The sequence below is a fragment of the Talpa occidentalis genome, unplaced genomic scaffold (genome assembly GCF_014898055.3).
Source record: "Talpa occidentalis isolate TD23 unplaced genomic scaffold, MPIMG_talOcc4v2.1 talOcc4.12, whole genome shotgun sequence".
In the NCBI taxonomy this organism is placed as follows: domain Eukaryota; kingdom Metazoa; phylum Chordata; class Mammalia; order Eulipotyphla; family Talpidae; genus Talpa; species Talpa occidentalis.
The window spans coordinates 80,676,235-80,691,180 of record NW_023601212.1 but is presented as its reverse complement, the minus strand read 5'-3'; the positions used below and the strand labels follow the sequence as shown (position 1 = coordinate 80,691,180).

Genomic DNA, 14,946 nt, shown 5'->3' with positions numbered 1-14,946 from the left:
ATTGAGATAAAATTCATATGCCATAAAATACATCCTTTAAAGTATACAATTCAATGGTTTATCATATTTGTGAGATTTATGAGTAAACATTATCACTTTCTAATTCCAGAACATTTTCATCATCCCCCCCAGATAAACTCCATTTGCATTATCAGTCACACCCCATTTCTAGCCTCCCCCACCCCCGCCATCCCTGGCAACCACAAAATTACTCTCTGTCTTAATGGATTTGCCTGTTCTAGACTGTTTAAAAAGAACTGTGTAATTCGTGGTCATTTGTGGCTGGCTTCTTTCATTTAGCATGATGTCTTCAAGGTTCATTCATGTTGTCATTTGTATCAGGACTTCATTTCTTTTTATGCTGAATCAGATAGGCTACTTTCTTAGAGAAGAACTTGAGTATGGGGGTAGAGGAGAAACAGGAACGTTGTAGACTGGTGGCTTAATGAGGCTGTGTTTTCTCCTTAGTGAGCTGCCCCTCAAATGCCCACTACGAACGTTGTGCCTGCCCAGCATCCTGCAAGAACCCCAAGCCCCACTGTTGGCATCATTGCCAGCCAGGCTGTGTCTGTAATTCCGGCTTTTTGTTTAGTAACTCCAGCTGTGTCAAGGCCTCTTCCTGCAGTTGCTTCTACAACAACAACTACTATAAGGTAATGAACTATAAAAATGATCCCTGAAAGTATAGTCTTAACAACTATGATAAGGTACCACCACTGGAGTTCCTAGAGCCCCAGGGGGACAGCCAGCACCACACCCGGGTTCCATGTGACCTGGGGCAAGGTTCTTTTTTACCTCTTTAATCTGTTTCCATATCTATAAAATGTGCACAAAGAGATGTTTACCTCGTAAGATTGTTGTGAAGATGAAATTAGATTGTAACACAGACCAATTACTTAATAAATGTTAATTATTATTATTGTTAGCAATTTATGGTAAATATCACATGCAACCCACTCATTAAAAGTACATTAAGCTATTTGTTAGTGGCCTGTGCCTCTTCTCAGGTCGGTGTTTTTCTCATTATGATCAGAGTTCTGACTTGTCTTTTCAGAAGCCTCTTCCTTCCTGAACCCCCTTTAATCAGTCTCCTGGGTATCTCAGCGTCAGTGTTAGATTGACTTCAGCTACAGCCTAGCCAGAAAGCTCTATCACAGCCATCTGCATTAAGTGTCTCTCCCCTCTGCTCTGGAAGACAAATTTTAACTTTTAATTATACAACAAACATTGGTTGAATACTTTCTACCTACCTGGCATTGGGGTCACCATAAAAAGGGCATTGGGGTCACCATAAGAAGGGCATGGTCCTTGCTCTCCTAAGTCTTGACTACTGCTTTCAATTCAGCAAGAATTTTTTTTTTTTTAATAGAGGCATGTTTTATTTATTTATTTATTTGTTTTGTTTGTTTGTTTATACATGCACTGGGTACAGTCAGAAGTGCGGGAGGGTGAGAGAATTCACCAGAGCCAGAGTGGGGAGCAGAGCAGGCAGAAGGACCGAAATACACTGCTGAGGGGAGCAGCGGGCGGCAGGAGAGGTCTGCGCGCCATGCGGGACCCTCCTCCGGTGGCCGGAGAGCAGCCGGGGATCGAACCGGTGCCGCAGAGGCCACGGGCAGCTTCGCAACCCAGCGCTCAACCGCTGCGCCACCGGGGAGGCCCTCAGCAAGAATTTTTTGAATGAAAATCTCCCTGCCAGGCACTGTGCTCCATGTTGAGGTTAAGACAGGGAGTAAAGCCAGACTTGATCCTCCACAGAGGCGCTTGCAATCAAACAAGTACAAAATAACAGGCACAGAAACACAAATGTGGTTAAGTCCTCAGCTGGAGGATGCAGCTCAGTGAGGTCTGGGAAGTCACGCTGAGAAAGTAATGACCTTGAGTTTAACTCTACAGGTTTTGTAGGTATCATTTAGAAAGAGGGAGGAATAAGTCCATTCTAGGTCAAGAGACTAGCGTGTATAAATGTCTTGGGGTGGGCACATATATTTGGTGGGTGGTGGTGAAAGCAAGGTCAGTTCTGCTGGCCTAGTGAAGAAGGGGAAGGACCCCCAAGAGCTACAGTTTTGTAACTGGGGATTCCTTGCCCCTAGGTTGGGGCAATGTGGTTCAGCCCCAACTGCACAGAACACTGCCGCTGCTTGCCTGGTGGTCAGAAGGAGTGCCAGGTCTCTCGGTGCAGGAAAAACACAGTGTGCCAGATGAAGAATGGCCAGTATGGATGCCATCCCTATGGTGAGCCCCTTCCTTTGTGCTGGCCCAGCTTGCCAGAGCGGGTATGACACCTGGGTCCCCATCCCTCCCTTAAGCAGAGTGCCAGAGTGGGCTGCAGGGTCAGTGGGCTGTGGGGCCTGACTTGCCTGAGGGGGTGTTGGACTCAGCTCCTTGAATCCCCCTCCTCCCTTGGCAGGCTCTGCCATCTGCTTTGTCTATGGAGACCCTCACTATCTCACCTTTGATGGGAGGCCCTTCAGCTTCATGGGCAAATGTACCTACATCTTGGCCCAACCCTGTGGCAACTCAACAGGTAGGGCTTGGGCAAAGGGCCTGAGGTCACAACTGCCAGGTGTGGGGTGCAGTGAGCAGGAGGAAAGGGCCGGGAGGAGTGGCCAAGAGAGACAGGCTGGGAGAAGGCTTTCAGTGAAGGAAGGGTCGACACATCCAGCTCAGAAAGAACCTTCTTGAGCCCAGATTACTGGGAAATGCACCCAAAGACACCTATCATGCCTTCCTTGGCCAGCTTTCGTGAAGACTGGTGTGGGAGCAGTAAAGGATGAGAACAGTAGCCCAGACTTTCCTGCCTCATTCCCTTGGGGGCCAATCTCAACTCTTAAACTCCAGAGATGGGTATCTCAAGGCTCTTTCTCCCTGTAGTGCCCCCCCAGGCATGCTCAGAAATGCTTGTTGAATCACCCCCAGCGCTCTTCACCCCTCTTGCCACCCAGAGCCATTCTTTAGGGTGGTGGCAAAGAATGAGGAGAGAGTGCAGGAAGGCATGTCCTGCCTGAACAAAGTCTACGTGACTCTGCATGAGACCACCATCACCTTGCTCAAGGGCAGACAAACGCTGGTGAGTCCCATTTTGGTTTTATTTGTGTCAGTGCCACCAGGCCTGGCTGCAGCCTTGTCTGTGGGCTGCCATGGCTGAGTCCTGGCCAGTACCTCCACCTCCAAAGTCTCTCAGGGATGGGTTTACATCAAATAACCAGCAGAGGCTGTTGTCAGCTCCAGAACCCTCCCAGGGGAAGAGGTCTTCAGGATTACCATAGAGGGTGTCATGCCTTCCAGCGTGGGCATGGGTGTCTGCTGAGGGTTCACCTTGACACCCAGATCTTTGTCTCTTCCCTTTCAGGTTGGGGGTCTGCAAGTCAACCTCCCGATCCTGCTTAAAAAAGGCATCTACCTGGCAGCAAGCGGGCGGTTTGTGGAGGTGCAGACAACGTTTGGTTTGCGGATCAGATGGGATGGTGACCAGCAGCTGTCTATCATTGTGCCCAGGTGAGGGGGCAACCCAACAGGATCGCTGCCACTTCTCCCTGCTCCAAACCTCCCCCAGCCCTTTCCCCTCCCATGCCAGCACCTGGCTCAGGTGACAGGCCTCCCTTTGGATAAGGAGATAGGAGGAAATGGTTATGGGACAGTGCGATAATAGCAGCATGTATGCACAATGCTGTGGGAATGTGCTAGAAGGGGTGCTAACAGCTTTCAGAGGAGTGGTTGCCTGACCCTAGTATTAAAGGAAAAGTGGCTCCCCAGATGGACAAACAAGGGAAACACTATTAGAAGTCCTGAACAGTCAATGCAAGAAGAAACTGGAATGGTTTAGAGGAAGCAAGAGGTTTGCTAATGGCTGGAAGAGGGAATGGGAACAGAAGGGATTGAAGGGAGACTGTAGAGATGGCGCAGGTTGAGGGCTGCAGGACCCTGCCAAGCTGGCCTCTGGCTACAAACCCTGGTTTGCAGTCTGCACCACCTAGCCCTGTCTTGCCTTCCTTCCCACGCCCCCAACTTCTCCCTCTCAGCTTTGATCCCTCCGTCAAATGAGGCCCCTTCTCTCCACTAATGCCTCCTTTCCGGGGTCCCCAGCACCTATTCTGGCAAACTCTGTGGCTTCTGTGGAAACTATGATGGCGACAGCAGCAATGACAACAAGAAGCCAGATGGCACTCCAGCGCAAGACCAGGAGGAGCTGGGGAACAGCTGGCAGATAGTGGACAATGAGGACAAAGAGTGGGACATCCCATGCCCCTCTCGGTGCCCCTGCTCCTTTGCCTTGTCTCAGAAACATGCACCCTAGCTCGCATCACCCCCTTTCTCCTCACGCCTCTTCTCCATACCCCCACTTCTGGCATTCTTCTCCCTGCTCCCCCATCCCTAACAAGCTTATGAAATCTCTATGGCCCTTTCCCCCCCCACCCTCTGTCCTCAGGCCTTGTGAGTAGCCCCACGTTTTGCTAGGCCACCCCAGAGTTTTCCACCCCAGTAAGGCTTGGCGTTCAAATGTTCTCCACTAGGGAGTTGCCAAGAGCCAGACACTGTCAGGGTAAATGGTCGGGACTGGTGGGGAGCCTTGGCCTTGAGGGTTTTGGGGGTGGGTATCTTCTAGGTGCCAGAGGAGCCAGGAAATCACCCCATCTTGTGACTCAAGCTTGCTAAACAGTTTGTCAGGGCCTGAGATCTGTGGACAGCTTGTGGCATCCCACGGAGCCTTTGAGTATGAAAGAAAGCAGGACGGGCCTGCTGGGGGTTGTGGGGAGGCACACTTGGTACCTGGGACCACCCCCTGACCTGTCTTCTCTCCTCAGGGCATGCCTGCCTCACATCATGACCTTCTCCTTCTTCGACAACTGCATGCTTGACATGTGTAACTTCCAGGGACTGCAGCAGATGCTGTGCTCCCACTTGTCAGCCTTAACTGAGACCTGCCAGGAAGCTGGTTATGCGGTGAAACCCTGGAGGGGACCCCAGTTCTGCCGTGAGTTGTGCTGAGAGGCACCTGTGATGCTCCCAGATTCTGGTCCAGCTCTCTGGGGAGCCTGCTTCAGGACAGGGCATGCCCTTAATGGAGGCCTCATGGGTGGCGCCCTCCTCCCCTCCCTCCTCTCCCCCACAGTCCACCTCGGATGTGTCTACACATCGGTGCTGTTGAGGCTCTTGATTGGTCTGCTCCCCCCATGTGCCTCTCAGGAGGTCCCTTCAGGCTGCTTCCCCAGGCCCGGGTGAAAGCCAAGCCCCTCGATGGGGCTTTTCTCAGCCACACTCCTCTCCAGAGGGGAGAGAAGCCTCTAGCTGTGGGTCTTCTGACTCTGGGCTGTGAACAGGCTGTGGCTCACCTTGTCCTTTTCCCCTGTCCTCCCCATGCCGTCCTCTTCTGTGCTTCTTCTCCTCCACCAGCTCTGATCTGCCCACCCAATAGCAGGTACACTCTCTGTGCCAGTCTGTGCCCCAACACCTGCCACCCCCAATTCAATGGCATGTCCTGCCAGGAGAGATGCGTGGAGGGTTGCGAGTGCAATCCAGGCTACATCCTCAGTGGGTTCGATTGTGTCCCCCGGAGCCAGTGCGGGTGCTTGGACGCCGTAGATGGCTACTTTAAGGTGAGCCACTGGGCAGGCAGCCCAAAGCACTCATCCTGGTTCTGAAGTCTGTGGCAAGCTGGTGGGCAGGACAGTGAAGTGGGGAAGTGGGAAGAGGTAGAATGGGAGAGGAAGATTTGGGCTCCGATGGGATGTTCTTTTCTCTTCAGCCCTAGTACGCTCACTGATGGGAAGGAATCACAGCGCAGTTATACCCACACTGCCTTGAGCATGAGACCCCTGGTCCTCTCCCCTCCTGCCCTGCCCGCTACTCCCCCTCCCTGCCCTGTCATTTCCCAGAGTTTCTCATCCTCTGAAGGTACTTCTGTGTCTCCCCTGCATCTTTCCAAACCCCGTCTTTTCTCCTACTTGCTGCAGGATTTCAGGCCCTGCCTTGGCTGCTGTCTCCACAGCCTCCAGGAAGCTTGTGGAGCCAGAGCGGTATCTGGGGCTCCTCCTTTTCCTTTGCCTGCCGCTCCCTTAAGGTCTGCAAATGGTGCTGATGTCCATCCAAGGCCTCCGCCACTGACTCCCCACTCCTCCTTCCAGGCTGGCCCACTGAGAGCTCTCTGTCCGCGCCTTCCTCTCTCCTCAAGTTCTCCTTTCTACAGTTCCTTTTGCCCTGCTCTGCCTCCCAGACACCAGTGCTATTGGAATCTTTGAGGTCCTGTTAAAATGTACTTCCTCCTTGAAGCCTTACTGATAGCAAAGCAAAAAGCATTTCAACTCTTGTAGCAAGTGCTTATTGCCTGTCGATGACAGCAAACTGCCATTGAGTGCCCTGCTTGTCATCTTTGCGCGCATATGGTGTTGGGGCACGTGAATTTTCAGCTGACTTCTTGATTCTTTCCCTCCCTCCCCCACACAATGAGTTCTGTGAGGGGGCAGAAACATGGTCCATCCAACTCATTACCAAATCGTCAACACTTGCCCCAGTGCAGACAGCTAAATGGCGAAACAGTAAAGAAACAAATGAGGGCATCATTGAATAAGTGAGCAGATGTTAGATTTTAGCCGTGAAGGTAGAGCTTTGGGAGACAGGAGCACGCCCTCACCAGTGAATAGGTTGATGATTTGATAGCATTGGACTAGTCCAGTAAGCCCCCCTCGTCCATAGTTTCATTCTCCATGTTTCCATTACCCAGGACCTCTGTGGTCTGAACATTTTACAGACAATAGGGTATTGAGATATACTTATAGAGCTATACTTATTATAGAGTATAGAGATATACTTATTAAAGTATAAGTATAGAGATATACTTATTAAAGTATATTATTATCATTATTTTATTATTAGCCACAGTTGTTAATCTCTTCTGTGCCTTATTTAGAAATGAAATTTTATCACAGGTATGTTATATATAGGAAAAAATGCAGCATACGTGAGGTTCGGTATTGTCTATGGTTTCAGGCATTCACTAGGAGTCCTGGGATGCATCCTTGTGGGTGAGGGGGGATTAGTCAGACCTGGGAATAGCCTTTTTCTCCTTCCCTCCTTCTATCCCCCAGGTAGGGGAGAAATGGTACAAGCCAGGCTGCAGACAACTCTGTGTCTGTGAGAAAAGCTTCAGTATTCACTGCTTTTCCTGGAAGTGCCAGGCCCAGGAAGTCTGCAGTCGGCAGAATGGCATCTATGGCTGTCATGCCCAAAGTGAGTGGCCAGGTGGAAGGACAGCAGGGGTGGGCACCCATATGGCCTTGAGCGAGTGCATGTTCTGCCCTAAAGTGGGTGCCCCAGAGAACTGGGGCATAACCAGGGGCTGGAAGCATCTTCGAGGACCCAGGCAGTGAGGTTGGGGTGGTGGCCCTCCTTGACCCCTCCAATCCAATCTGACCACCCATGAACCTTGGCTATCATCCCAATGCGGACTGACTGAGGAAGCAGCTCAGGGCCAATGCAGACCTGAACTCCATCTCCTCCTCCCCAGGCAGTGCCACCTGCACCATCTCAGGGGACCCCCACTACCTGACATTTGACGGAGCCCTACACCACTTCATGGGCACCTGCACCTACACCCTAACCCAGCCTTGCCAGACCATTCATCTAGAGGACAACTTCATCGTGTCCGCCACCAACGAGTTCCGCAGTGGAAACCCGGAGGTCACCTATGTCACAGCCGTCCATGTCAAGGTCTTCAAACTCCAGATCTCTCTGCTCAAAGGTCACAGGGTTATGGTGTGTGCCTCCACTTATCCCCCAGGCCCCACCCCACCAACCTGCTCAGCTCCTCTTTTCTGCCCCTCCCCATTCACCTTTCTGACCTCTAGAGCCCCCTGGGGGGAGCTCAAAGCAGATGGAGCCCCCCAATTCCTGAGACATACCACCTCCCCTTCTTACTCCCAGTCTTGGCCCCTTGTTGTCCTTGTCCCATGCGCCTCTCCAGACAGTACCCTCCCTGCCTCTGTAGCTGAACAATCTCCGGGTGACCTTGCCAGTGTGGCCTGCACAAGGTCGACTGGTCATCAGGCCCAGTGGTTCCTTTATTCTTCTCCACACGGACTTTGGGCTTCAAGTTCGCTACGACGGCAACCACCTGGTGGAAGTGACTGTGCCCTCCTCCTACGCTGGCCGGCTTTGCGGGCTGTGCGGTGAGTTTCCCCGGGCACCTACGGGCAAAGCCAGAACAATGGGCAGGGGCCTGGGTCTGCTCATCTTGGCAGCTTATTAGGTGTCCTGAGTTATTTCCACCGGATAATTGGATGAGGATGTTTTCTGTGAGGGTAGGTGTTAAGGGAAACCGGAGGTGAACAAAAAGAAGGGATTAAGCTTGGTGTGTTGAGTAGAAAGTGGGGATACCTCTTTGGAGAAGAGAGGTGGTGGGCTGAGGCTGCCAGTAGGTGCCTCTGTGCCTCTGTGACCCTCCCCCTCCCCCAGGGAACTATAACAATAACAGTTTGGATGACAATCTGCAACCGGACAGAAAGCCCGCCAATAGCTCCCTCATCCTGGGGGCAGCCTGGAAGTCAAAAGATTTATCTGAAGAATAGTGAGTAAGGAATTGGGGAAATGGGATCTGGACTGGGGAGGAACTCCAGGGGAAAACCTGGAGCTGGTGAAAAATTCTTCTGACCTCTCATGCCCGCGCCTGCTGAGTCCCTTCAGGCTTAATGGTCTGTCTCTTCAGAGCGCTCTCTTGGGACAACTCATCTCAGATCTATCCTCTTTCCTTCCTGCTGGATCTTCTGGATTTCCTACTTGAGGGTGCCCTTTGGTTCTCTCCGCCTCTCCTATTCTCCCTTCCTGTCCTTTCTCCACTTTTGCTTTAATTTGGGGGAAGTTTCTTCCAACCCTAAGTTCTTAAGTTCTTATCCCTTCACCCTCTCCTCATTCAGCTGCTACGTGACAGGTCTCAGTAGTCAGCCCACCAAATGCCTGAAGAAGGAAGAAACAGACGCCTGGAAAAAGAACTGTGATATCTTAATGAACCCTCGGGGTAAGCCACATCCTTGCTGGCCCCTGCCCCCCCCCCACCCCAGGGGAACTAGTCCGGGAGGGAGGAAGTGCTAGCCTGAAATAGAAGGAGCATCGAGAGCAAGGTGAAAGAAAGCCAGTGATCCTGTTCACCTTCTTGGGAATTCTAACAGATGAGGCTGTCCTAGGTAGTAGGTTTTCAGGAAATATGGGTTTTGACAGAAAAGGATGTTAAATTTTCCACAATGTAACTGTTTGGTTCTGCTCCCTTCCCAAATGTTCCTCTCTCACACCGATGTCTCCCTCCCCAGGACCCTTCTCCCAGTGTCACCAGGTGGTGTCCCCAAAAGCCAGCTTTTCCAGTTGCAAGTATGACCAGTGTTGGAGTAAGGGCAGCACCCAGATCCTGTGCCGCTCACTGCAGGCCTATGCAGCCCACTGTGCCCTTGCTGGCCATGCCCCTGCCTGGCGGAATAGCACCTTCTGCCGTGAGTGAACTGACCACCCACTCCCCAAGCCCGGAGAAGTCCCCCAGAACCCTATATTGTCTTCCTCCCCCCAAATTCCCCTCCTCTGCCCTTCCCTTCACACCTTGATCCTTAGCACCCACAGAGGACCCTCCTCCCTATCCACACTGCAGTCCTCCAAGCTCGACCCTCATCCTCTGCTTGTCTCCCTGCACTCCTCCACCTGATTCACCAAAAAGTTCTTCCCTTATTTGGCTATTGCCTCCACTCCCTCTTACCTGGGCCAGGTCTGTTCCCTTTCATTTCCAGGAACTTGTGTGGGGGGCTGGGGGTGGTAGAATATACATAGCCCCAGATCTCCCATTTTAATGATTTTTAAGTGTACAGTTCTGTGACAACAAGTGCATTTACCTTGTTGGGCAACCATCACCACCATTTGCCACAGAACTTTCTCATCTCCCCAAATGGAAACTCTACCCTGCAAAGAACTCCCCTTCCCCAGCCCACCATTATATTCTCTGGATTTCACTACTCTAGGGACCTCCTGTAAGTGGAATCAGACAGTATTTATCTTTTTGTGACTGGCTTATTTCACTTTCTGTAGTGTTCTCAGAATTCTGTAATATGTGCCTGAATTCACTTCCTTTTTAAGGCTGAATAATATTCTGTAGTGTGGATGGACCCTGTTTTGTTTATCCATTCATCTATCTGATGGATATTCCTAGGTATTCTTGATGCCCCATAATCAGGGAGCTAGAAATCACTCTGCCCTTCCTAACACTGGTTTCTTCTTAGCTCTGAGGTGCCCATCCGGCAGCACATACAGCCCCTGTGCCAGCCCCTGCCCAGCCACATGCCTCAGCCTAAATGCCCCAAGAGATTGCCCCACAGCACTGCCCTGTGCCGAGGGCTGTGAATGCCAGAAGGGTCACGTCCTGAGTGGAACCTCCTGTGTGCCCCTCAGCCAGTGTGGCTGTACTGACCAATGGGGCTCCTACTACCCGGTGAGAGGCCAGAAGGCAGTGCGTGCCTTTGGGGGCAGGTGGGCTCAGATCCTGCGAGAGGGTAGAGCCAGCCAGCAAGACAGTGCTGGGGCCTGGAGAGCAGCCCCGATGCTGAAGGTCTGAGGAAGGCTAGTGAGGGAGGCCAGCGGACAAGTGGCACAGATCTTTGGGGACCTGGGGCTGAAAGGGAGGCTCAGCCCATCTCTGGCTTCCAAGTTTCCATTGTTCTGCTGATGCCCAGGTCCCCTCCTCCTGCACAGGTTGGGGAGAACTGGTACACAGACAAAACCTGCTCCAGGCTCTGCACCTGCTCCACCTACAACAACATCTCCTGCCAACGCACCTCCTGCAAGTATAAGCACATGTGCTGGCCCATGGAGGGGCGAATACGCTGCCTGAAGACAGGTGGGAGGCCACTGAGCTCAAAGGAGGACCCCACAGCCACCAAGATGAGCTCTCCTCACTGTCCCTCACATTTTTCCTGAAGTCTGTAGCACTCAGCTTCCCAGTCCTATTGTCCCAGGGAGTTTCTGATTGGGGGGCAGGGAAGGATGACCCTCCTCCCCCGCCCCCCCTCTCCCCAGCCACTGGGTGTTCACTCCTTACTCTCGCCTCAGGGCTGTGAACTTATCGGAGGTCTCTGGCAGAATAATACCTGTTCCATCCCCAAGCTAATACCTGCTCCACCCACAAGCCTTTCCCTTCCTCCTCATTCCTCCCTTTGGAGGCTCCCTGCCTCTCCTTGGAGCCTGGGAAGAGAGGGCAGGGGATGCCTGTTCTTGCTAAGGCTTGGGCCACTCAGCCACCTCTCCCTCCTCCAGGCTCAGTAACGTGCTATCTCTCTGATGAACCCTACTATGTGAGCTTCGATGGGCGTCATCATGGCCTCGGGGGCAACTGCACTTACACCCTGGTGAAAATGTGCCACTTCAACAGGCGTATAGCTTTCTTTAAGATCACTGGCAAGAATGGGAAGTCTGACAGGCCAACTGCCCCTTTCTCCCTTAGCCAGATTGACATGTACATCTATCATACCCGGATCACCCTGGAGAGGGAACACCGTGTGCTGGTGAGCCAGGGTGGAGGAAGTGAGCTCTGGGAAGAGAGCTTTGCTGCCTTTCCTACTCACATCTCCTGCCCGCCTCTGTAGATCAATGGCACACAGGTCCAACTTCCTGCGCGTAACCAGATCCCGAATGTCGTTATCACTTCTGATGGCAACTACACTGTGATCGACGTTTACATTGGCATTAAAGTCCAGTTTGACGGCCGTCACTTACAAGTGGTTATCCCTTCTACCTATCATAATCATGTGAGCAAAACACCTGGTTCTTTTTTCGGAAGTCACCCTCCAGGTGTCGGGGTGGCATTCACATCCCTCCTTATGGAGTTCAGGTCCCGTGGGGATTTGTGGCCAGCTCCTGTCTCAAGTCCCCAAATGGTGCTGGACTGTGGAGTTTGCTTTTCTCTTTAGAGGAGGAAAGGGGCTACTAACTGCAAATGCTCTGATCCCCGGGCCATTGACAATGTCCTCTGCCCACCCAGGTCTGCGGCTTGTGTGGGAACTTCAATGCCGAGGCAGAGGATGAACTAATGATGCCCAATGATGAGCTGGCCTCAAACGACATGGAGTTTGTGGACAGCTGGGTAGATGAGGAGTCTGACCAAAAGTAATTGTCCCTAAGATTCTACCTTTTTTGTAGGAACATAAGTTGGGACTCTAGACCATATTGTACACGTGGGAGAGGATGATGTGTCCATTCCTTTATGTGGGTAATTTCATGGGGGTTGACTTCAGGGGTTCCAAGAATTATTTGGAGAAATATGAAAGTCCTCCTTTCTCTGCTTTGAAATGTGAAAGGAGGGCCTCCCAGGTGGCACAAGGGGTTAAGTCTCAGCACTATGAAGCTATCTGCACCCACTGGAGCACAAGTTCCATCCTCAGCCAGGGAGCTGACCCACATGGCGCAGCAGACCTCTCTTGTCTTGCCTGCTCCCCTCAGCAGTGTATTTCGGTCAGTCTGCCTGTTCTGCTCCCCACTCTGTCTCTGGTGAATCCTCTCACCCCACCCATCCCCACCCCCGCACCTCTGGCCTGTACACCAGCTCTTGTATGCACAAATAAATCTCAATAAATACATACATACATACATACATGTGACAAAAAAAAAAAAAAAGAAGAAATGTGAAAGGCGGTTGAGAATGTGTGGAATGCTAGTAAGAGCTCAGGCCAGCTTCTGGGTGAAGCCAAGAGGAGTCTTTAGAGTGTTTGGGATCCCCAAATCATGCTCATAGACAGGGCAGTGACTGTCTCTGTGATGACCACTTTCTCTTCCCAGTTGCAAACAAAAGAAGAAGGACCAAGAAAAAGAACAGGAGAAGCCGGAGATAAACTGCAGGCAGGCCGACCTATCAAGGGTCCAGAAACAATGCCAAGCAGCCCTTCAGGCTCCAGCCTGGGCTAACTGTGGCACCCGTGTGGTCCTTGAGCCCTTCCTGCTTGGCTGTACACACCACCTCTGTGAGTTTGGAGGCCTAAATAATGCCCTGTGTGAGTTTCTGCAAGGCTTCGAGGCTGCCTGCCAGGCCCACGGGCTCAAGCCCCCAATCTGGAGAAATAGCAGCTTCTGTCGTGAGTGTCTTTTGAGGAGTCATTCTCAAATGCTATTCCTCTCTGCATCCCACAAAACTCCCCTTCTCCTTTCTAGCTGTTCCTGAACTATTTCTGATCTCATTGTCCCTGGCGTGGGTCATTTGTAAGAACTTCTTAGCCAATGGCCCTACCACCTGGACAACATCGCCTGCTTCCCTCTGCTCCTCTGCTCCTCTTTCCAAAGGAAATGGGATAGATTACTCCCCTGCATGACTGTTGCCTTCAGGCTAAAATCTAAGTACCTCCCTGCTTTGTAGGAGAGCCTGCAGGCTGTCCCAGCTTCTTCAGTCCCAACCTCTCCCCCACCTCCTCTCCTTTTGCACTCACACCAGGCCTTGCTTGTCCACACCCTTCATTACCTCTCTGTCTACTGCTCCCTGCCCCTGGCAAGTTCTTTCTTCTCCCCTGGTAGGAGACTCCCACGCATCCTTCTGTAACTCTTTCTTTAAAAAGTTTCCTTTAGTATTTTTAATCATATAACATAGTATTCACCCCCTTAAACTTGCACAATTCACTGGTTTTTAGAATCTTCACAAGGTTGTACAACCATCACCACAATCTAATTCCAGAACCTTTCACGTTTTTAAAATAGTGACTAACGTTTGTTTTCAGATGTGATATATTCACATGGTTCAAGAGTATGACAGCATTCTCAGTGAAAAGTTTCCCTCCCACCCTGACCCATGGGCCCAGTTCCCAGCCAGCTTTTACCAGATTCTGGGTATTAGTCCAAGTCTTGTATTATGCATAAATATGCATAAATAAATACAAATTTATTTTCCCTATTTTGTTACAATCATAAAAAACACATGGAACAGTCTTGCTTGGAGATCCTTCCAGATATAGAAAGGACTTCCTCATTCTCTTTTGCAGCGGCATGATATTTCATTATTTCATAACTCAGTATTCATAATGTATTAACTCGTCTATTGCTGGACTTTCTTCCTTTTTCCAACCTTTCACATACCTTATGCAGATATGATTTTCTGTGTGTGTGTGAGCCCCTATCTGTGGGATACATTTCTAAAAGTGGAATTGTGGAGTCCAGGTCTGTGTGCATTTGTATTTTTGAGGGATGCTGTTGAGTGACCTTCCATAGGGTTGAGGAATTCATATCCCTACCGGGAACGGAGGAGAGTGCTGTCTCCTCACAGTGTCACAGTGCAGTATTAGCATGCTTTTGGCTTTCTGTGGATCTTCCAAGTGAACACTGAAGCATCTTACTCTGCATTTTTCCTGTTATGAGTGTGCATATTTTCAGAGGTGTAGAAATTGTGTGAATTTCCCTTTCCATGGACTCACTTCATTTCCACCCACCATTCCTTCACTGGATTGTTGCACTTCATTGAACTATTTCATGGAAATCCCTTATTACAAAGAGTAGCCCTTCACTCATACTATGAGTTACAATTTTTTTCTAGTATTTTCTTCTCTTTGCCTTTTTTTAGCTGAATTCATTACTCTTTGTTTTATTTTGAGCCACAGTTATAAATTCCTTCCCCACTCTAAAGTTAAAAAAGAACTTGTCCATATTTTGCTCTAGTGCTTTTATGGTTTCATTTAAATGTTTGATCTAAAAGAATTTATTTTGGTGAATAGTATGAAATACAAATCACCTTGGCTTTCAATTTTTTCCAGCATTATTAAATGACCCTCTTTTCCTACAACACATGCCACAATTTACCCTTACTAAACTCCCATTTTATTTGGATCCATTTCTGGACTTTCTCTCCTTTTCCATTGGTCCATCTATCTTCATTTACTAGTGATATGATGATTTGACCATCAAAGTGTGTTTTAATTTCTGTTAGGGACATTACTCACTCATTACCTG

At 50.4% G+C, this 14,946-nt stretch overlaps 1 protein-coding gene across 1 annotated transcript in view; it reads left to right on the top strand.

Annotated features, from left to right (window-relative positions):
* ZAN (zonadhesin) overlaps positions 1–14,946 on the top strand; it is a 48,590-nt gene that overhangs the window by 16,971 nt on the left and 16,673 nt on the right. The window contains exons 14-34 of the mRNA XM_054693643.1: positions 469–653; positions 2,094–2,235; positions 2,411–2,527; positions 2,946–3,070; positions 3,353–3,498; positions 4,087–4,230; positions 4,607–4,714; positions 4,806–4,975; positions 5,395–5,597; positions 7,086–7,227; positions 7,505–7,752; positions 7,985–8,165; positions 8,452–8,563; positions 8,910–9,010; positions 9,300–9,476; positions 10,251–10,459; positions 10,720–10,864; positions 11,281–11,528; positions 11,610–11,771; positions 12,005–12,129; positions 12,799–13,091. Of these exons, the coding sequence (XP_054549618.1) occupies positions 469–653; positions 2,094–2,235; positions 2,411–2,527; positions 2,946–3,070; positions 3,353–3,498; positions 4,087–4,230; positions 4,607–4,714; positions 4,806–4,975; positions 5,395–5,597; positions 7,086–7,227; positions 7,505–7,752; positions 7,985–8,165; positions 8,452–8,563; positions 8,910–9,010; positions 9,300–9,476; positions 10,251–10,459; positions 10,720–10,864; positions 11,281–11,528; positions 11,610–11,771; positions 12,005–12,129; positions 12,799–13,091 (3,483 nt within the window). The remainder of the gene's footprint in view (positions 1–468; positions 654–2,093; positions 2,236–2,410; positions 2,528–2,945; positions 3,071–3,352; positions 3,499–4,086; positions 4,231–4,606; positions 4,715–4,805; positions 4,976–5,394; positions 5,598–7,085; positions 7,228–7,504; positions 7,753–7,984; positions 8,166–8,451; positions 8,564–8,909; positions 9,011–9,299; positions 9,477–10,250; positions 10,460–10,719; positions 10,865–11,280; positions 11,529–11,609; positions 11,772–12,004; positions 12,130–12,798; positions 13,092–14,946) is intronic.